Genomic DNA, 20,533 nt, shown 5'->3' on the forward strand with positions numbered 1-20,533 from the left:
AGATGTTATACAAAAAAAGAATAATGTCACCCCGTTCTGCCTTTTCGAAACCAGCAAGATTCTTTGATTAGGTACAAAAAATAAATTCATTATTAATGATTACACGGCTTTATGACCAAGATGAATATGCAGAAGAATATCAAAAAACTTAAGATGATTCATTCCAGGGAATTTCTATTGTTTAGGAGATGACAAATGGCACCCTCGTGTAAGGAGAAATGGAAAGCTTCTCAATAAAGTAAATAAGTATGAAGTGTTACTTTCTTAAATAGGAGACATACATTTGAGAATGGATTTATCATTGTGAAAAAAGAAACTAATACTCCATATCATTAATATTCGAGAAAATATTCAGCAGATCTTAAACAGATTAAGATTTTCAGGAGAGGAAAACCCATTGTGAGAAAGAAAAAGCCGTTTACAGTGTTTTTTGATAGATAGAGGAGTTATTATTCCTGTTCTTCCAAAGAATGAAGGCAAGAAAGAAAGGGAAACTTCCTGTTGTACTTATTGAAGAGCGAGAGCAAAAACTAAACAGTGAGAGAAAGCTCTCGGAGAGGAAGTATTTAATTTCGATAAGAGAAATGTTAAAAAATTGGGAGAGAGAATGAGACTCAAAGAATGGAGAAATCAGGATAAGAGAGAGTTAGACTAGGAAAATATCATGAAAACAGTTCAATAGAGAAAATTATAAATGCATTAAGACATAGATGATGAAAAAGTAATAAATTTAGGCCAATAAACAACATTATTCACAGTAAAAAAAGCAAATCTGAATAAATCCTAATCGCCCCGATGTCCTTATAAAAAGTTAACGAAAGAGAAAATAAAAAATAGTACGTGTGGCATAAAGAACCATAAAAAACCACATCAAAATAGTTTCTGTGTAACTATAACATCTAATTCAACAGAAGTGACACGAACCACACAATTAGAAGCTGAGACCAACCGAGCATTCAGATACAACAAAATAAAGGTAAATTACACTTGTTTTATTTCACGCAACGAGTTCCAGAACTCGAACAGAAAAGGAACACCGAATCAGAACCTAAGAACAAGAGAAAACCCAAGATCTCCACCTACATTCCACCCCCACCCGAAACAACAATCCCCGGGGCTCAACAAACACAGATCAAAGCGCAAGAACACGACCAAACAGATTTCCACCACAAAAAGAAAAAAAACGACAAATCAAGAACATTACCAGAGATCCTCAGCTCCGGCAGCGAGTAATGGCAGAGCAGCCACGGCTATAAGGATTAACCCCTCCCCGAGCATGGTAGCAGCTGTTAGTGTAGTAAGACCGTCCAGATCTCGGCGGACAAGGCACTCGATCCGCCGACAAAGCCCCATAAGAGATGTAATAATGCATAAGCCTCCAATAGAGAGCCCTCCTCGTTCCCAATCCTTCACTTTCCTCCATTAAAGAGAAGCCAGAAGAGCCCTCCGCCCAGTCAAAAGACTCCTCCAACGCAGATCCGCCATTAACAAGTACGATTCCAGCCACACAGACGGCGAGCAGCAGCAGAAGCCTGAGAGAGACCGCCATTGAAACAACCGCCTGAGATGGCGATGGAAACGAAGGAGACGGCGATAAAAAGAAGGGTCAGGTAAAGTGGATAGAAATTAAATGAGCCTCACATGAAGAAATCGACGGCGGAGATGAAGGGTTGATGATCATGATGGAGTTATCGGTGGCGGGCCCAGATTGGAACGGAGAAGATTAGAGTGCCGGCGGCGAAGGCGGGGAGGAAGGTGGCGGCGGCGTAGCCCGCCGCCCTGCCCTCGTGGCCGCTCTTGCGCATGGCGTAGACCTCCGCCGCGAAGGTTGAGACTGTGCTTAGACAACCCATTAGCCCGAATTGAAGCCCGGCGATGATACCCACCGTTCTCCCCTTACCCACCTGTTCAGATCATCAAAAACTAGATTAGACAGTTTTCATCTTTAATTTAAGACTAATTGACAATGACTAATCCAAGGTCTGATTACCATGTTAGATTTAGATCGCTTGTCAACTGTGGTAAAAGCTGTAATTAGGAAATGGTACGGATGACCGTGACGGGACGGATGATGATCCGCACACAGTGACGTGACACTGTCCCGTCACATTTCCTAGGATTTTGGAAAAATGTTTGCGGTTATTTTTCTCGTCATGTCCCCGTCACCGGACGGCGTCACCGTCATGTGTGGCGGGAAAAATAACCATGCAGAGGAGAGAGAATTAGAGGGGCATATCTCTAATTATCTTTGGACGGCATCCTTTTGCGCTCGTGAATTAATGCATGGACTTTTCTGCAAAATCCCAAGAAATCGAGTGAGGCCACGTGGGGAAATCTCGGCTCTCGAAAAGCATAAATCTAACGATTTAAAAATCTGTCACGGCCGTCATCCGTGACGGTCGTCCCGTCACGTCACTTGTCCAAGGCCCCCCGTCACCGTCACGTCACCGTCATGTCACCGTCATGCCCAGTTCGTTATCCATCACCGTCACGTCATCCGTCACGTTGCCGTCACCGTGACGTGTGACGTGGCAGATGACGGCTGCCATTCACTAGCTGCAATAGTTGATAGCAAGTGGGCTACTTTTCATCTTTAAGCAGTATGTTGTACTTTAATAGATACCTCGTGGGAGATGGTGGAGAGGGCAGCCATGGCGATGGCAGCGAGGAGGTTGGCCGCCAAGGTGCCGAGAGGGAGCCAGTTGAGGGCGGCCTTCTTGCCGAAGCCGCGGCCGTTGAAGCGTGCGAGATACCAGCGAAGCCACACACCGGGAGGCGCCACGAGGCAGGCTACCCAGAGAGAAGCTTCGTTAACTTTGGCCATGGCAGCGCTCAAGGCTAGTAGAGAGAATAAGAGCAAGGCTGCTATGGCCATGGCCGCTGCGTGCTGGGCCGGCCGGTGTAAGGCCCACTTCTCCAGTGAGGAAATTGGAAGGCTTCGACGGAGGTACTCTGCGGAGGCAACGCCATAGTTGAAGCTCTCGTTCACCAGGAAGAAGCCTGATAAGGAAACTCGGCATCATAAGATTTTGTTTTTTTTGTTTTTTGAATAACAGAAAAAGGCGGTCACCTGAAAAGGGTCGGTAACCACCCTCCAATTACAACCATAAGATTTTGTTATTCTCGCCATTGGGTAGAGGGAAATGCTTACCAAGGATGAAGCCAGCGATGGCGAAGACCCAGTAATGCTGCGAGGACAAGATAAGCATTTTTTGGTTCCAGCCACTGAATGTGGTGAGGCTGCCCATGAAGCCTGTGGTCAAGCCAACGGCCAGATGGTCCGACACGTGGCGCACATCCCCTTTGAACACTAGCCCGAACCATCCCATGAAGAATGAGCCCACCTGTTGAGACCATATTGCAATGACAATCTCGTCATCATCATGCATGGAGGATAATGATGACAATTTTTGTTCGTCATCATCCCTCTATCACCCATGCTAAGGTGTCAGTATGAGAGCTGTTGGACGAAAACGAATGATTTTTTGAATGGACAGAGCGGGATTGAACAGACTTCCGTTCAGTTATCCGTCCAGGGAATTTTTTTCGTCTGTTTCATCATTCGTCATGGTTTCGTCATCATCACAAGTCCGTCATCAGTTCCGTTCCGTTATTCGTCCGTTACAGAAAAAAGGAACGGATAACGGACGAATGGATGACAAAGTAGATCGAGATAGAGAGAGAGGGAGAGAGAGGGGGAGGGGGAGCGATGGAGAGAGAGGGGGGGGGGAGCGATGGAGAGAGAGAGGGAGAGCGATGGAGAGAGAGAGAGAGAGAAGGAACGATGGAGAGAGAGAGGAAGAGGGAATGATCTAGAGAGAGAGGGAAAGTCACCCGTCCATTCTGTCATCCGTTCGTCATCGTTCATCCGTCACGAATGACAGATGACAAATGACGGAGGACTAAAAGCTCTCAGTTCAGTCATCCGTCCATCGCTCCGGACAACGACCGATGTCGATTTTTATTACAGACAGATGGCGTCTAGTCAGTATAGTGCACAATTGTATAAGACGCTGGATGGTTTGGGACGGTTTTCGTCCCGCTTGGTCCCAGAACTGTCCCATCCAGAACCTTCTTTTCCTGGAACCGTCCCGTCTGGGGACCCTCTCATCCAGGAACCCCTGACTTCACGATTCCCAACAATGAAAATTCTTGAGTCCCTACCATATCACATTCTAATCCATAGAAGTTTTGAAATTCGAGAAAAAATCTTAAAATGAAAATCTAATACATTGGTCACACGTCCTGTCCAATGCCTGCGGATGGGATGGTTTTCTCTTCCCTCTACAAAAACCCCTCCCATCCTTCCGGCAGACGATTTCCGTTTTGTTCAGATGTCTGAGGCCCTGGCAGGACGAGTTTGTCACTGCTACTAAAAAACTGTCCCATCTACATCTATGTTCTATAGGTGCCGGGATATGATGACGAGTTTGAATGATGATAAGAATGCACAGAGAGAGAGAGAGAGAGAGAAGCAAACCATGTTGGCGGGAAGATCGAGATAGAGAGGTGTCCCGTCTCTTGTTAATGCGAGGTAATCCGGGCCAAAGAGTTTCTGCAGCAAGTGCCTTGCAAAGACCTGAAATCACAGAAGTATTGAAAATCCAAGATAAGGTCACGGCAAGATGAGCCTAAGTCAAGTGGAAATGCAGAGATCTATGCAGCTGAGGCATCCAATTATAGTGCAGGGGCGCAGACGGGCCGGTTTTTTCATCCCAGGACAAAAAAATTGTTCGAACCGTGAGGTTGGACCATAATCGGGACGGAAATTCGTCCCGAGAGCTCTGGACGAGACAGTTTTTGTCCGGACGGAACGAGAAAATCGTCCCGTCCAGAGATCTCGGACGAAAAAACCGTCCCGTCCGTGTCCCTGCACTGATTCCAGACGTCAGACTGGACGATCTCGTCCCGTCCATCTACCACATCCTGGACAATCCTGAACTAGACTAGTGCGGGACGCGGACTTGACGGTTTTTTCATCCCAGGACGAAAACATTGTCCCATCCGCGAGGTTGGACGAAAACTGGGACGGAAATTCGTCCCGACACCTCCGAATGAAATGGTTTTCATCTGGACGGGACGAAAAAATCACCCCGTCTAGAGGTCTCGGACGAAAAAACCGTCCTATCCGCGTCCCTGCACTGATTGCGGACGTCGCACAGGACAATCTTCATCCCATTCCGTCCATCGTCCACATCCCGGACGCTCCGGTACTATACATCCAATCAGGTTTGATGGATCAGTCGTCAACGGCAACCGATGGTCGATGACGTTAACAGTTGACGTTTCAGAACTAAATATCATACACGATGGCTTACCCCAAGAATCCCGAAAACCGCCATGTGAAGCATGTAAGACGCGTAGTCGAGAGCCAGGGGCAACTTATACCGCTGTAGGACGACAGAAGAACAAAAAAAAAGAGAATTTAATCAAGTAAATAATTCAAGGGATTCAGTTTTGGGGACGAACCTCCAAAGGCTGCACGACCAAAGTGCTAATCTTCTCTTCCTTGGAGTAAATAATAGAATCCGAAGTGCCCTTCTCAGAGACTGAAACCGTGTTTTCTTCAACAAGAACGCCCTCCTCTTCTCTTTCTCCCACAACTTGATCTCCGCTGTCTCCAACTTGAGCGCAAAATCTGTTTTCTTCATTCTCTAAAGCTTCATCTTCTTCTTTCCAATGGCTTCCAGGATGAGTTCGACAGAGCACCTCGCTTGGAACGCCTTCGAATGACCTTCTTGAACCTTCTCTCGATAGGCCGCTGAGAGAGTATCTTCGCCATGGATCCCTTGAGGAAGAGCTCCTCCAAAAATCATTGCCAACTGAAGGAAAATTCACCGTCTGAGATTCAAAACGAGCACACATGCTCATGGATCTTGCGGGCAAACGCCTATCGCTTTGATCGCCGGTGTTTTCGCAGTTGGCCATCGATGCCGCCCAAGAAATTCTGTTCGATCCCTAACACTGAAGAACACGATGATCGGAGAAGTGAAAAACATGCAATTGTTTGAAATCAAGGCGTAGAGATTCGAGAGCGAAGGAAATCTAAAGTTGGGTCTTAGCTTAATTTGATACGTAGGAAATTAAAAACCTCAAGAGTTTGCAGTAAATCACGGATCGATTGTAGGCAAGATCGCCAGACGATTAACAGCCACAAAACTAAGCAGCCTACGTGTATGGATTAGCAAAACCGGGCCCAGATTTCGGTGGGACCGGGATTTCTCCCTGCAAGGTGAAAATTTCCTTAAAACATATAGAATACCAAACAATGAGTAAATACGTACCCAAGACTCGCCAATACTTGTTTGAAGGATATTTTGAGACGAAGAGAATGATTCGCAATTTTCCTCTCGTATCATTCATCCATTCGCTTGTACTGAATTACAATCGAAATTCATAGCCTTGCTTCTTTGTTCTCTTCGTCGCATAGTATTCTCTTTTTTATTTTCCTTGCTCGTAAGATCGTCCATTGTCTTCTTTGATAAAGTATCGGAGGTGGTTTCCAGAAGACAGCTCTTTTCGTTACGGAGTGTGAGAGTGAGAGATGACATTGGAAGCACGGAAGGCAGTCTCCCGGTCATGACACTAGATTTTGATAAAAACAACTTTTTAGTAGGTATGGAAATGGCTGAAGAGGAGTGATGAACGAGGAAGAGATACAGGGTTTAGACATAAAAGCGGTGGCAAATAAGTTGGGGGAAGAAAAAGACAAATTGGAATCATCACGATCATTGTCATCATCCGGAGAAATATTTTTAATAAAACTATGATTCGCAGATAATAATTGGCTAATGAATTAGTAAAATCTAAACCCCACTAAAACTCAACAATAATTGGAGGGAATATTATAATGTAGATGCCATCGTTAACATGCCGCATAAATTCGGATGGAACAGTTCAACATTTCCGGTCAATGGACCAGATCGTGGATCACATCGAATAATTCATTCAAGTCAGCAAACCATGCGCGAACGGGCCTAGGGATCAGATCGCACAGCGGATCACGATATTGATCAAAAGTTTCTATCAAATAGAGTACTCGATCGTCAGATCGCCGGCTACCGCCGATCAAACATCGATTCCATTCGATCGCCGCATCCAAGTCGGAAGAGCGGACAACTACCATACGATGAATCCGAGATCCAGATCGTCAGATCGCTTACTTCCGCAGATCAAAAGTCGATTCGATTCAGATCACCGCACCTTAGTCGGAAGAATCGACAATAACAACACGATCAAGCTGAGATCCAGATCGTCAGATCTGTAGCGATCCAGATCGTAGCTCAAAGCAAGAAGAATCCCAATGGCGATCGAGTACCTGGTTTCTTTGACGACGCCCACCGCCTCCCCGCGCCTCTTCTGAGTAACGGTTTCGGCATTCAAAGACTTCAATATATACCCCTACCACGAACCGTCCGATCCCAATCGGACGGCGGAAACCGTTTCCTCTTTTCAATTTGAATCGTGCAATCTCAGCCGTTGATTTTTCATCGGGGCTCGGAAGATGACGTGGCGATCTGTTCGCAAACTATATATAAACCACCACCCCTCTCCCCCGTCCACCGTCTTCTTCAACAGACGATCCTTCTAAACCCTTGCGGGGCTCGATCTAGGGTTAGGGTTTCCTCGAAGGTCGGAGATGGCGGAGCGCGATCGGGAGAGCGGCACGGTGAGCTGGTTCAACAGCCAGAAAGGCTTCGGATTCATCAAGCCGGACGGCGGAGGCGAGGACATCTTCGTTCACCAGACCTCCATTCGATCCGACGGATTCCGAGTGTTGAACGAAGGCGACGCGGTGGAGTTCGTCGTGGAAGAAGGAGAAGACGGGAGGACGAAGGCGATCGACGTTACGGGCCCGAACGGCGCGTTCATAGCGTCTTCGGGGGAGAGAGGCTTCTCTGGAGGAAGGGGAAGGGGCGGTGGAGACTTCTACGGCGGTGGCGGAGGTGGGTTTGGTGGGGGTTTTGGCGGAGGTTGGGGCGGTGGAAGAGGGGGGAGAATTGGGGGAAGTGGGTGTTATAGTTGCGGGCAGGCTGGCCATATGGCTAGGGATTGTCCTCAGGGCGGCGGTGGCGGAGGTAGCGGTGGTGGCGGTGGTGGAACTTGCTATACGTGCGGGCAGCCTGGGCATTTAGCGAGGGAGTGCAGTAGGGCGAGTGGAGGGGCGGCTTGCTACAGTTGTGGAGGAACGGGTCATCTGGCGAGAGAGTGTCAGATGGGCGGGGGAGGAGGGCGTTCTTTCGGTGGAGGTGGTGGTGGAGGTGGGGGTGGAGGTGGAGGGGGGTGCTTTCATTGTGGGAAGCCCGGGCATTTCGCCAGGGAGTGTCCTAGCAACGCCTAGACCTGCTATATCGTGAGATCTATCTGCCCGCTTCGTTCGGATTTTAATCGGTGTTTTTCTTATTGCGCGTGATTTCTGTTCTTTGATGTTTCCGGGGATTTGTGTTGCGGCGAAATCCTGATCTCTTTTTTTTCTTAAATCCAGGGGAACTGATTAATTGGCTAGTTGAGTTTAAGGAGATTGTTAGATTTATCTTCGTGCTTAGTCCGAATTACAAAGTCTTTCATTTGACTGTTTTTTTTGTTATTCTGCTTCACTTTGGCTGTGCATGCATTGTATTTCGATATTTTCGGCAGCTTATTTAAGATTGTTTCTTAAGTCTGGTTTCTTGCACCCGTTTCTTGAAGAATTCTACCATTTTCACTTGTTTCCCTTTTTGAGTTGAGAGGAAACCTTTAACGATTGTCTCATGCGGTGGATTGTTTTTATTTCCATATTTTGTCTGACTGCTACTTATGTTCTTCTGTTTCACTTCGGTTGTACATGCTTTCTTTTTTCGGTAATTTTGGCAGATTGTTTCCTTACCCCGCTTTTGTGAATCCGTTTCTTGAACAAGTTCTACCGTTCATTTGTCTCTCTAAATGTACCGAGAGTAACCCATTTTATGAGTTGATTCAATTCGATTTAAATTTTACTGTTGTTGTTGAAAGAAGGGACAAGAGATTGCACTACTCCTACAACTAAATGAGTTTTTGGGTAGAACTATCGATCTTATTTCAGGCATACTCGGTCTAATCGATTATTAAATGTTCTTCATATGTGACTTAGTTTGTGGATAACGGAACAGAAATCTAGTGTTAACTCTTTTGAAAATCTAGTGTAAGTTGGGCAACACAACTGCAGAAACAAGTTGAGTATCCGCCTCGAGTGTGATTTTCTCACGTTAGCGTTACTCTGTGAAGATGGGTTAAACATTTTTTTTCACTGAAATAAAACTTTGCTTTGGATCTTTAGAAAGTAAAATTTTTTTATTGATAATTTCCTTATATGGCCCTTTGAGTCTGATTATGATTTAATCATAGGGCGGGGGATTGCCGAACTTAGAAGAGGGGCGCTCTCCAGCGATCTGGCGGGCTTCCGATGCTTCTGGCTGCGATCTTCCTGTCAAAGTAAATCGAGTTATTTTCCAAAATATGGTGAGGAGTTTGTCGATATTTTGTTCTTGAAGGATTATGGTGTTTTTGAGTCTCGTTCTATAATAGGTGCCAATACTGGGGTTTGTTTTTGTTCATGAGAATTTGCTTCTCCGATTTCCGTTAATAGTACAGCAATTTATGGTTATTTTAACTCCTTTGGCTCAAGATATACGTTAAGTTGTTGCAATTGAGTTAGATAATATTGTGTATATGACATCGGTAGATTGAAGTTTACTCTGACACATCATGCAATGTAAAAAGTGGACATGTATGATAATTTTAGAGAAGTCAGAAAACAATGGTAATTTAATTTTAACCACCATTATTTCGGCTGCGCTATTTATATCTAGTAATATATTGTGACTTTAAAAAACGTACAATCCATACTTAATTGTATTTGAATTGACATAAATGTTCGTCTTATGAAGATAGATAACATAAATAGTTATTTTTTTAATTAGCTATGAATATTTAACGTTACTTCGGTGATTTGGAAAATTACACATTCGGCACAAGCGTCTATCTACATGTAATTAAATCAGTAATATTTTATAAAGAAATGGAGACTAACCGCGCCAAGGACAAAAATTGGAACTGAAATTATATGGTTTGTACCTGTCTAAATATGATTGTCTAGTTGGAGCAGGGAGAATCTCCTGTCTTATTGGCCCTTATTCTGACCGATGAAACATGTATTTTCTTTCTTCTATATGAGTTTCTACTTGGTATCAGAGTCTAGAGACTAATTCACTCTTCTATATGAGTTTCTACTTGGGAATCTTCTTTGAATCGCTTCCTTCGGCCATTTGAGGTCATTTAAGGGAATCTTCGTTGGCTTCTTTGACACAGCCCGGGGCCAAGAAAAAAATATAAAAAGAATCTCTTTAAGAGAATCTCTTTGTCCTTTTCAGCTGGAAGTATAGTGCATGATTGTCCAGGACGTGGACGAAGGAAGAGATGTCCCGTCCTGCGTCCCATTTTTTAGGGATTCGTCCGCCTTGTCCCGTCCTGCGTCCCATTTTTTAGGGATTCGTCCGCCTTGTCCCGTTTGAACTTCGTCCTGTCCTGGAGATTTCCGTCCTTGTACTGTCCCGTCCAGAAGTCATCCCGTCCCGAGGAGTATTTTCCTGTTCAACATCCGGGACGAGAAGATAGGTTGTGTAGTTACTATGTAAAAAACAGTTCATGAATCTTGCCCATACAAGCTGTTCCCACTGCCTGTGAGTCGCTGGACAATCAACCTCTATGGCTCTCTCTCAGGACGATCAGCTGTTGATTTGCTCTGGTCTCTCGCCTGGGACCTCCTATTAGCTTTAAGTTTTAACTGCCATCTATTATCCTCCGCTCGTTGTGCATATTTTGATCTTGATGACAACACTCAATCTTGTTAGCTAATTTTGCCCGTTGCGCGTCAATTGTAGTTTCCATGGGCGATGTCTCTCTGTTATTGCATATCCCTTTCAGTTTCTCTCTCCCTCTTATGGCATGTCTCTCTTGCTTCCTGCATTGCTCTTAGACCCTCCATATCTCTCCTCTTTTCCTTTCATATATCTCTAACTCCCAGGATAGCTATCTCTCTCACATGTTGCAAATCTCGCTAGCCCTCCATAGATCTCTTTCGAGTCTCGACACATATCCCCGCTTTGGGGATCTCTCTCTCTCCCCGTTTTTTTGCCTTTCTGCATGTTTCTCTCCCTGCATATTCACTCCACGGTGTCTCTTTTTGTTCTATCTATCCTCTCATTCTTTGCTCGCAATGGAGATGTGCAGAGAAGCACGTCTGTGTTCTCTTTTCCTGTGTCTCTGACTCTTTGTTGTTTTCTTTCATTATATATAAATATGGATATATAGGTTTGTATCTATGTATATATATATATGAAACTGTCTCTCCTTTGTAGCTCTCTATCTTTCATGTATATATATATGTGTATATATATCTGATACTTTTTCTCGTTATGTATATATCTAAATCTTTTTGCCTATCTCTCACTCTATAATCTAAAGATCCTTCTCTCGCTCCCTTCATCTTTGTCTCCCTCTCTCTATCTGCAGCCCTCTCTCTACAACTACCTTTCTCATCCATCGTCCTTTTTTCTCTCTATCTCTCTCCTTGCCTATACATCTATAGATATCTATTTCAGTTTCTCTTGTCATTTTCTATATTACAGTCTTATTATCCTTCTCTCACTCCCTGCATCTCTGTCTCTCTACAACTCCCTTTCTCATCCATTGTGTTTGTTTTTCTCTCTCTCATCCATATGTAGATCTCTGAATCAGTTTCTCTCGTCATTTTCTACATGTCTCTATAATTCTCCTCCTCTCTCTCCATGCATCTCTGTCTCTCTGCATCCCTCTCTACACCTCCCTCTCTCATGTACTCTCTTTATTTTTCTCCCTCTCTCCTCTACTTGTCTATCCATCTCTTGCTCTCTGTTTCAGTTTCTCTCGTCATTTTCTACATGTCTGTTTAATACTCCTCTCTCTCCCTACACCTGTCTCCCTCTCTCTCTCTGCAGCCCTCTCTAATAGAGAGTTTCTAATTTTCCTCTCTGCTTTTTTTATCTTGCTCTCACACTCTCTTTTCATCATTAAATATCTCTTTATATACCTTCCTATCTGTATCTCTTGTTCCCCACATTTATGAAAATATCTCTATGTAACTCTATTCTCATGCATATCTTTCCCTGTCTCGCATTCAAGGAACATATGTGTGTTTCCTTCTCTCTCGCTCCCTTCATCTCTCACTGCATATCTCTCTGCATACTACTCTCTTCTTCGCTGCATATCTCTCTTTGCTCCGCATCTCTCTCGCTCCCTGCATGAATCTCTGCTCTGCATCTTTCTCTGTCCCTGTATGAATGTCTCCCTGCATATCCCCCTTTCTTTGTGTCGCTCTCTCTACTCTCTTCATCTTTTTTCCCAAATTATCTATCAGCATTTTCCCTTCTCATGTCTCTCTTCCTCGGTGCAACTCTCTCTTCAAATGTTTCTTTGTGTGTGCATTGCTCTCTCTCTAACTTCTCTCTCTACCCACCCGTCCATTCTCGTCCCTTGTTGTCTCCTTCACTAAATAAGGTGAATTAAATATGTTAAGGCCTCATGGTAAGTTGTTATTTTAACGTGTTCTTAAGATCTCATACTTTGATTTACTTATTTCCATTTTCCCACGGCTTGTCTCCTAAATCATATACGAAATGGTTATTAGATAGGTACAATTTTTTTTTATCCTAAATGTGTGAAGATACACAATTCTTGAATCTAAATTTCTCAACGTATTATCTTACATCGTAACACAATAGACCAATGGAGGCCACATCTGGTACCACGCCAAATTTGATTGCAAGGGTTACAATCGAAGTATCAGACAAATGGTTGGAGATAGATTTTGACGACAACACGTCCTCCCGAACCACTAGGCAAACTCGGTCCAAAATTTTGGACAAGTTCATTGAGATTGGCCCAGATGAGTATCGATGTGTACTTAGCAAAGCGCAGAACCCCACCCAAAAGGTCATCATCAAGTGAAATAAGCATAAGAGCACAAACATGATCTAGAGGCGTTTGGAGAAAGCCCACCGTAAACTCCATGAATAAATCAGACCTGTATCTATCAATTAGATAACATTGTTTTCAAAAAGACTTACAGTCAAACAAGCTATACCTTCGTGGTGTCACCTTGGAGCAAACAAATGAGGAATTTGTTAGATTTGTCAGCGATAATGATCTACCATGGAGACTCGTCAAGAAGAAGTCCTTCTCGGGACTGTGGTTCTACGGGAGACAAGTGGTAGGGGCTGTCCTCGGTATGGATGCAGTGAAAGCAACAGCGGGAAGGAAGTACAAAGAACTACAAGGAAAATTGGTAACCATGTTTGTTGACATCCATAGCTTCTCTCTCACTGTAGACAAATCAAATGAACAAATAGCAATACAAACCTAGCACGAATAGTGATGGCAGTCATCAATGAGTATGACATTGAGTCGAAGATATGTACCATTACAACTGACAATGCATCTAATAACAAAACAATGTTAGCATCAATTGTGGGTTCATTAAAATCGTCAATATGCATTTCACTATAGAGGGACACATACCTTGTGTCGCCCACATCCTCGACCTCGTCGTGCATACTGGACTAAAGATTAACTGTAATCCGAAGTCACCAGGAAGTAGTGTACTACGTGCGCAAGATCAAGATATATTAGCCCTATGACATGCCGAAGATCCATTTGAATCACCCATTGACCAGCTTACATCATTTAAGTTGGCGCCTTTAGGAGCACTTGTTGCTCGAGCGAGAGCTATTGTCAATGCCATCCACTACTCTACGCAACAAATGGAAAAATATGTTGATCTTTTCTAGAACTTTGAAATGATTAATTCTAAAAAAATAGTGGGTGACTTTCCAACGCGTTGGAACTCCACGATTGATATGTTAGAGGGCACTCTTTCAAAGAGGGAAGTACTTCACAACATGGCGCTACGGTTAAAAAATACACCAACAAAGGACAACATTATTTGTCCCAATGATTGGGACATGCTTGATGAATATGTTGTAATTCTTCGGCCATTCTGTAACGGTTCAGATTATATTTTCTAGAAAAAAAATTTACATGTCACATAAGTGACATCATTAGTCAGTGCACTCACAACCCACCTTGAAGATGCAATTAGGAATTCACGATGGGGATTGCCATTAGAGCAGAGGGATACATTGAGCACAATGTGTGATACAATGCATGGAAAGCTCATGAAATATGCAAATATGCTTTGGCGCAATCAAGCCTTTGACAGTGCTGCTATCTTGGATCCGTTTGCAAAACAAGATGATGTGGACCCATCTTGCCACCAATGTGCCCATCTATCTTGGTAATCTCTTGGAGTATACATCAGACCCAAATGCACGTGATGATGAGTAGGAGCATGGACAACTTTTACAATACCAGTGACCACCACAATATGTCGCCTCTACGCACTGGCTTTTGCGGTTGAGCCATCGTCATTGATAACACACAAATTCAGTGGTAAAATGATATAAATATGTGTTATCTGGGGGTATTAAAGTGATCTAAATGCATATTCTCATATGGAATTATCATTTATCTGTATTAGAACCACTTATTGAGTACTAAATCAAAATGAAGTTAATTTGGTGAGTATATGATTTTTCTGATTTTCTTTGGGTATTATTCCAGGACTTTTTGTTATCAGAATATGTTTATATATTTGTAAAAAAGGCTTATTTGGGTCTAAATATTTTAGATGATAGGTTTCAGCAGGATATTGGACGATTTTGGAGCAAAAAATTCGGAGATTTTGGAGCCAAAATGTGCACAGAACACGTGGAGGCGGAGGAGAGAGAAAATGATAAAATGTGGAGACAGCCCACTTTGAACCCCTCATATCTCGCAACTCCACCGTTGGATCACGCTCGAATTTTGATTGTGGGTTTCTCACTTCATCTACTTTCAATCCAACGGTGAAAATTACCAGCAAGTCTCTAGAACTCTTGTAATAAAGGGACGACCAAGGGCAAAAGGGGAAGTGACTTTACCCTTTCACCCAAGGTACTTAAACCCTTTTTTTCTTTTCGCTGCGACCATTCTGGAGTCTTCCATCCACAGCTGAGCAGACAGAGGAGGAAGTTCTTAGATCAAACAAGGTTCTGAGTTAATTTCATTGCATTTTCTGGTCTTTATTTCTTGATTGTATTCTTCTAAATCGCCTTGGCTTGGGCGAAATGTTCTGGCCCTTTCTAGGAATCAAATCTGATTTTGCTTGAGATGAATATTGAGCCCTGAAAACAAAAATTAACTAAAAATTAGATAGATTTCATTTCCTTCTAGTTTAAATTTTGAATCAGCTCTTATATAGATTATCATTCCCACTTACATTATCTTATTCCCTACTCTATTTCTGATTTCTTGGTCTTGATTTCAAGATCAAGAAGCCTAAATATATATCTCACAAATACAATCCTCACTTCTTTTCCCCTATCCTGAGGTTCTTGATCTTCTTGAAAAGTCCAAGAAATCCAGATAGGAATCATTCATCCTATTATCTCCTCTATATTCCTCTCCCAAATTCAGCGAAAAATCCACTAATCAGATTGAACATCTCATTTACCTACTAAGCCTCTCTTGGACGATCCCCGATATTCACACTATACATATAAGTATTGGGGTAAATTTATAAATTGAATTGCATAATCCGAATTGTACAATGACAGTAATTAAGGCATCTTAATCACCCAAAAATTTAGTTTATCAGTCATCAACCACAATCAATACCGAGGCATGAGCTGGAGAAGTACGTCAACATCCCTCTTGTGGCAAGGAAGATACCCCCTTGAGATGGTGGAAGGAGGTCGAGATACGATACTTTCTCGAGTTGTCAAAAATTTCTCTCGAGTATCTTGTCATGATCCCAACAAGCGCACTAGTTGAATGATTATTCTCCATCGGCTGAGGTATCACCACATATCGCAGATCACGCCTTAACGCAGAGAGCATTGAGGTGTTGATGATGTTGCGAGCATGGTTTCATCGTCTTGACCAATGCTCAGATTCTGATGACGATGATAATGAAGAGGAGATTTTACGTCCTGGTAAGTTATATACCATCCATTGGTTATTTCATTTAATCGCTTATTTTTTCTCCATGGACTAATTGTTATTCTGTCCAACATAGTAACCAAATAGATCACTTGGAAGGCATTGCATGGGATACGACACACACCTTCAAACATATTTCAGTTTGTCGCTTGCCCTTCTTAGTTTCTGTTTTTTCTTCTTTGTAATTCATTTCTTCACATCTTTTTCTCCGCCCCCCCAACCCCTCCCATTTCCCTCCAATTCCTATTTTTCCTATTTTCATCTAGAATTATTCTTTCCAATAGATTCCGTCTTCTCTGTTATTCTCTTAATCTTCCTTTATATTATTTTTTATTCTTTTCATCTTTTTCTTCTTTTTTACTCTCCTTTTTCATTGATTATCTTTTTCATTTTTCAAGTTTTTCTGTCTTTTTTATTCCCTGGCTCTTCTATTTTATCTTCTCTTCATTTGTTCATTTCTTCTCTTTCCCCTTCCAGTACTCTGTTTTTTGCAATTTCATGTCTTTTTTTCTTATGTTCTTCAGCTGTTTGTCTTTCGTTTATTCATTCCTTCTTGTTTCTCTTTTTCTTCTTTTTTTTATTTTTTTATTCTTTCCATCTTTTTCTTCTCTTTTATTCTCCTTCTTCATTGATTATCTTTTTCATTTCTCCAGTTTTCTGTCTTTTTAATTCCCCTGTTCTTCTTTTTTCTCTTCTGTGTTCTTCACTTGTTCATTTATTCTCTTTCTCCTTCCCTGACTATTTTCCTCTACAATTTTGGGTCCTTTTTTCTTCTATTCTTCAGCTGTTTACTCTCTCGTGTATTATTTTCTTCTTGTCTTTCATCAAAGGTATTTATTAAGTCTGTTTCTAACTTTTCTAGAGGAAATTTGGTAGATGCAACTGAAAGACCCTGGCCTTCTTCCTCGTTGAACCTCTTCAACCTCACTAAACAAAGAAGAAAAAAAAGGATGGGTCTTCATAGCTTTTGGGTTTGCATCAAAGGATGGGTCATCACAACTTCAAACTCTAAATTCTATTATAGTAGCATAACTTTAAGCTAGTTGATTGATCTTTATGTTCGTTTGGAGGATTGCATTGTGGGTTTGAAGTAAATAATGAAATTGTAAGTTTTCCTGATACCATCCTTAAATTTCACCCTTTTGAAAGTTTTATTTTGTATGGAACTTATGAATATCTTTTGCAAACCATATTCAATTGGGTAAAAAAAATCAGTTAAGTATCTCATCACTCAATAGAACAAGATACACATCCATATATCTTCTTAAAGACCACATAATCTCCCATCCCATCCATCCGGTCCCATCCGTCTGTTCCATGGAACCATCCCGTCCCATCCCCTCCACCATCCAATACTACAGATGGGATGATTTCTTAGTCCATCGATGTGAAAAACATCCTGTTCGGAGAGAGGTGGATGATTTGACATCCCGTCGTTTGTTCAAACTTTCAGACGAGACAATTTTTTTTGTTCAAACACCGTCCATTTGCGTCCATGCACATTAGCTCAAAGATCTTCTTCAATGCCCTCCTAGATTATCTTATTTTAATGTGACTTCTACATCACCAGAGCTTCCGCGTGTTGCTTCCTCAATGCTCTCCTTCCACAACCTTTCAACCTTTTTTGTTTTGTGCATCATTACTATCACGTCAAGTGCTTCAAGTATGTCTTCATCTATTCCTCTTGGAGCTCCTACTATTCAACCCAACCTTAAACTAAGCAATTGGACTTATCTTCTGCCTCGTATCCCAATAGAATTTTGTTTCAATACCTTCAATCTCCTTTAGATGCATCAATATGTTCAAGTGGCATTGAGGGGGATGCTTTCATTGGAAGACACGTTTTCATTGGCTGCACTCGGATATGATCACTAGTTGGACGTAGAATGCGTCCCCTTGCATCTGCCAAGGACATCTAGGAGTCAGGTCAAGAGAATCACTGAAAGAAAAAAGAATATGGCCCTTATCTATGACCTTGTTACTCGATCCATTAACTTGATTGAGATGCCTAGAACTGTCATTGAGTATAGCACCGAGTTCACTGCATTTTGGACCTCATTGGACTATTACATGCCGCATGATTCAAAGTCTATTGACTGTGTTTACGTATTACAACTTCGAGTATTCAAATTTCCCATGGGTCTCAACCTCGAGTTGGGTACCTTCAAAGTGAACTTATTCATTGGGAGAAATGCATACTTATAAGGAGGCTCTTCACAATATTTTGACTGAGAAATCATGCCTCCACATCCTTCATTGTGAGCTTGTTTCTGCTATGGCCACTTACCACACTTGTGATCCCCGACCACCTACAAATCTTCAAGCGCCACTGCTATTATCTTATTCTCCCATTATGAAACCAGCATTGTCCTCTCAAGAACCCAAAGATGACCCCTCTCTCTTCTGCAACTACTTCAGGAAGCCTGGCCACAAAAAAGAGATGAGCTACAAATTACAACACAAGATCCTACATCAACGCCATCTTGTTACATCCCAAGCAAATATATTTCTTCTGAACGGCTCTCTTCCATAGATGACTCCACCGCCTACCCCCTCAGCTCCAACCCTGCAACTGCCAACCTTGTGTCCTATGGGGTGATCTTTGGCAAGATGAAGTTGACCGACTCTTATGTATTATTCAAACAATCATGGTTGGCTACATGCCCCTAGCCAAAAGTGATTTGCCTTTGGCTTTTGAATCATTGTCTCGTCCATCATCATGGATTCCTGATTTTGGAGTCATGGCTTACATGACTCTTGACACCCATTCTATATACCTATTCCCTTTTGCCTAGTGGTCATAAGGTTCACACTACATCGGGTGATCTTCCCATCTTTGCTAGTGTGGGATATCTTCGTTTATCCTCCCTTCTCACTCTTACTATTGTCCTCCATGTTCTGCACCTCATTGTTCATCTTCTATCCCTTCGTCATCTCGTTAAGGACTTGGGGGAGGATCTCCTCTTCACCGCTAATAAGTGTTTTTATAGTGATAAGGTGACAAGGCAGATGATTTCACTTGTTGAGGAGCATGGGGATCTCCACATTCTTTGTTTCCCTTCTTCCACTTCTATTGCATCCTCCTTGGTGTCACACCACCCCCTTTGGCTTCTTCATCACCGCTTGGAACATCCTTATTTCTCCGCACTTAGAATCTTGTTTCCTCATCTTTTCCATGGATAACTAGTGGACAAATTTTCATCATTCCTATCATTTAGCTAAACAAGTGTGTGCTACCTATCTTTCATCTGATTTATCTTCATGCTACTCTTCCCCCTTCTCTCTCATCCATAGTGACATCTAGGGACCCCCCTATCTCTAGTCTCTCGGGTGCAAAGTGGTTGGTCAATTTTATTGACAATTGTACACATGTTATGTGGGCCTTTCTCCTCAAGCATAAGTACAACCTTTCTCTCATCCTCATCTCTTTTCATGCCCTCAATCACACCCAATTGGGGACATCTTTTCAATGCTTCCACTCAGACAATGGCCGTGATTTTCTCAATTCCCCCATTTCCTCCTTTGACTCCCACAATATTGTTCATGAAACCTCATGCTTACATGCCCTAACAAAATTGTCCTGTTGAACGAAAATTCTGAAAAATATCTTGGAAACTGCCTGGAATCTTCTTCTTCACATGAACATGCCAAAACACTTATATTAATGCCATTCACTTGATTCATCATCTTCCTTCTTGGGTCCTTTCTCGCCTTACCCTCTTGGCGACCTTTCATTGTTTCTAACTTTCTGTTCACTTACTAATTCACCTAAAGCCACTTGTCTTTGGATATGCCTGCTTTGTCGCCCTTCACCCTCCTTATCATGATAAACATGACACTAAAGCTCTCTGTAGTGTCTTTGTGGGGTATTCCTCCGGTGAAAAGGTGAACGAGTGCTACCATCTGTCTACTCATCGGTTCCATGTGAGTAAGGATGTTATGTTTGATGAGCCGGCTCCCTTCTATTCAACCATTTCTGCCTCTCTCCTCTTCTTGACCCTTCGGAAATATCTCTTGACTTCTGTGTTCTACTATCGCCTCATGATTATTTCTTCTCTCCTTCCATGTCATTGGGACTTCCTATATCTCTCTCTACCATATTCACCAGATCCTCATCTTCCTGCTCTAGATCCTTGTCCTCCCTCTTCTTGCCCCTATCAATGATTTATTGGTCTCACTAATGTTCTACCTTTCTGTCCTTCTATTGGGCCAGTCTCTAGTGAACTCACCCTCTCTCCTCTTCCCCTTAACTTACCCCGTATCCAGTTACATTTCTTACCATTCTCTTTCTCATACTTACCATGCTTTCCTCACTAGTCTTGATTCTATAGCTCTACCAAAAACTATGCTTGCTGCCTTTTCTCATCCCTAGTGGTACCATGCCATGGAAGATGAACTTACTACTATGGCTAAGAACCACGCTTGGGATCTTGTTTCCTGT

At 42.6% G+C, this 20,533-nt stretch overlaps 3 protein-coding genes across 6 annotated transcripts; 1 reads left to right on the forward strand and 2 right to left on the reverse strand.

Annotated features, from left to right (window-relative positions):
• Positions 1 to 1,213: 1,213 nt before the first annotated feature.
• Positions 1,214 to 1,549, reverse strand: LOC144706037 (protein RALF-like 34). Its single transcript, XM_078578909.1, has one exon. The coding sequence runs from the start codon at positions 1,547 to 1,549 to the stop codon at positions 1,214 to 1,216; it is 336 nt and encodes a 111-aa protein (XP_078435035.1).
• On the reverse strand, positions 1,392 to 7,363 carry LOC144705889 (camphor resistance CrcB family protein). 4 transcript variants are annotated; one of them, XM_078578745.1, is made up of 10 exons: positions 7,319 to 7,363; positions 6,285 to 6,585; positions 6,092 to 6,225; positions 5,470 to 5,964; positions 5,319 to 5,390; positions 4,481 to 4,579; positions 3,152 to 3,344; positions 2,624 to 3,000; positions 1,642 to 1,904; positions 1,392 to 1,532 (listed from the first exon to the last, which is right to left on the reverse strand). In XM_078578745.1, exons 4-9 carry the CDS (start codon positions 5,926 to 5,928, stop codon positions 1,689 to 1,691), a joined length of 1,416 nt encoding a protein of 471 aa, XP_078434871.1. In that variant the 5' UTR covers positions 5,929 to 5,964; positions 6,092 to 6,225; positions 6,285 to 6,585; positions 7,319 to 7,363; the 3' UTR covers positions 1,392 to 1,532; positions 1,642 to 1,688. The 4 variants fall into 4 exon arrangements, with proteins under 4 accessions (XP_078434871.1, XP_078434872.1, XP_078434873.1 ...); XM_078578746.1 differs by lacking the exons at positions 6,092 to 6,225; positions 6,285 to 6,585 and having other exon boundaries at positions 7,319 to 7,335; XM_078578747.1 differs by lacking the exons at positions 1,392 to 1,532; positions 1,642 to 1,904; positions 6,092 to 6,225; positions 6,285 to 6,585; positions 7,319 to 7,363 and adding an exon at positions 1,995 to 2,293 and having other exon boundaries at positions 5,470 to 6,085.
• Positions 7,364 to 7,550: 187 nt separating this feature from the next.
• LOC144705890 (cold shock domain-containing protein 4-like) lies at positions 7,551 to 9,572 on the forward strand. Its single transcript, XM_078578749.1, has 2 exons — positions 7,551 to 8,353; positions 9,364 to 9,572. Exon 1 carries the CDS (start codon positions 7,640 to 7,642, stop codon positions 8,339 to 8,341), a length of 702 nt encoding a protein of 233 aa, XP_078434875.1. The 5' UTR covers positions 7,551 to 7,639; the 3' UTR covers positions 8,342 to 8,353; positions 9,364 to 9,572.
• Positions 9,573 to 20,533: the final 10,961 nt, after the last annotated feature.

Source organism: Wolffia australiana, chromosome 7, assembly GCF_029677425.1.
Source record: "Wolffia australiana isolate 7733 chromosome 7, ASM2967742v1".
NCBI lineage: Eukaryota > Viridiplantae > Streptophyta > Magnoliopsida > Alismatales > Araceae > Wolffia > Wolffia australiana.

Excerpts from the sequence above, each read along its gene's own strand:
- LOC144706037 (XM_078578909.1), bottom strand. The coding sequence starts at position 1,549 with ATGGCGGTCTCTCTCAGGCTTCTGCTGCTGCTCGCCGTCTGTGTGGCT.
- LOC144705889 (XM_078578745.1), bottom strand. The coding sequence starts at position 5,928 with ATGGCCAACTGCGAAAACACCGGCGATCAAAGCGATAGGCGTTTGCCC. Across the intron at positions 4,580-5,318 it reads CGGTTTTCGGGATTCTTGGG|GTCTTTGCAAGGCACTTGCT; the intron begins GTAAGCCATCGT and ends CTGTGATTTCAG. Across the intron at positions 3,345-4,480 it reads TCGATCTTCCCGCCAACATG|GTGGGCTCATTCTTCATGGG; the intron begins GTTTGCTTCTCT and ends TGGTCTCAACAG.
- LOC144705890 (XM_078578749.1), top strand. The coding sequence starts at position 7,640 with ATGGCGGAGCGCGATCGGGAGAGCGGCACGGTGAGCTGGTTCAACAGC.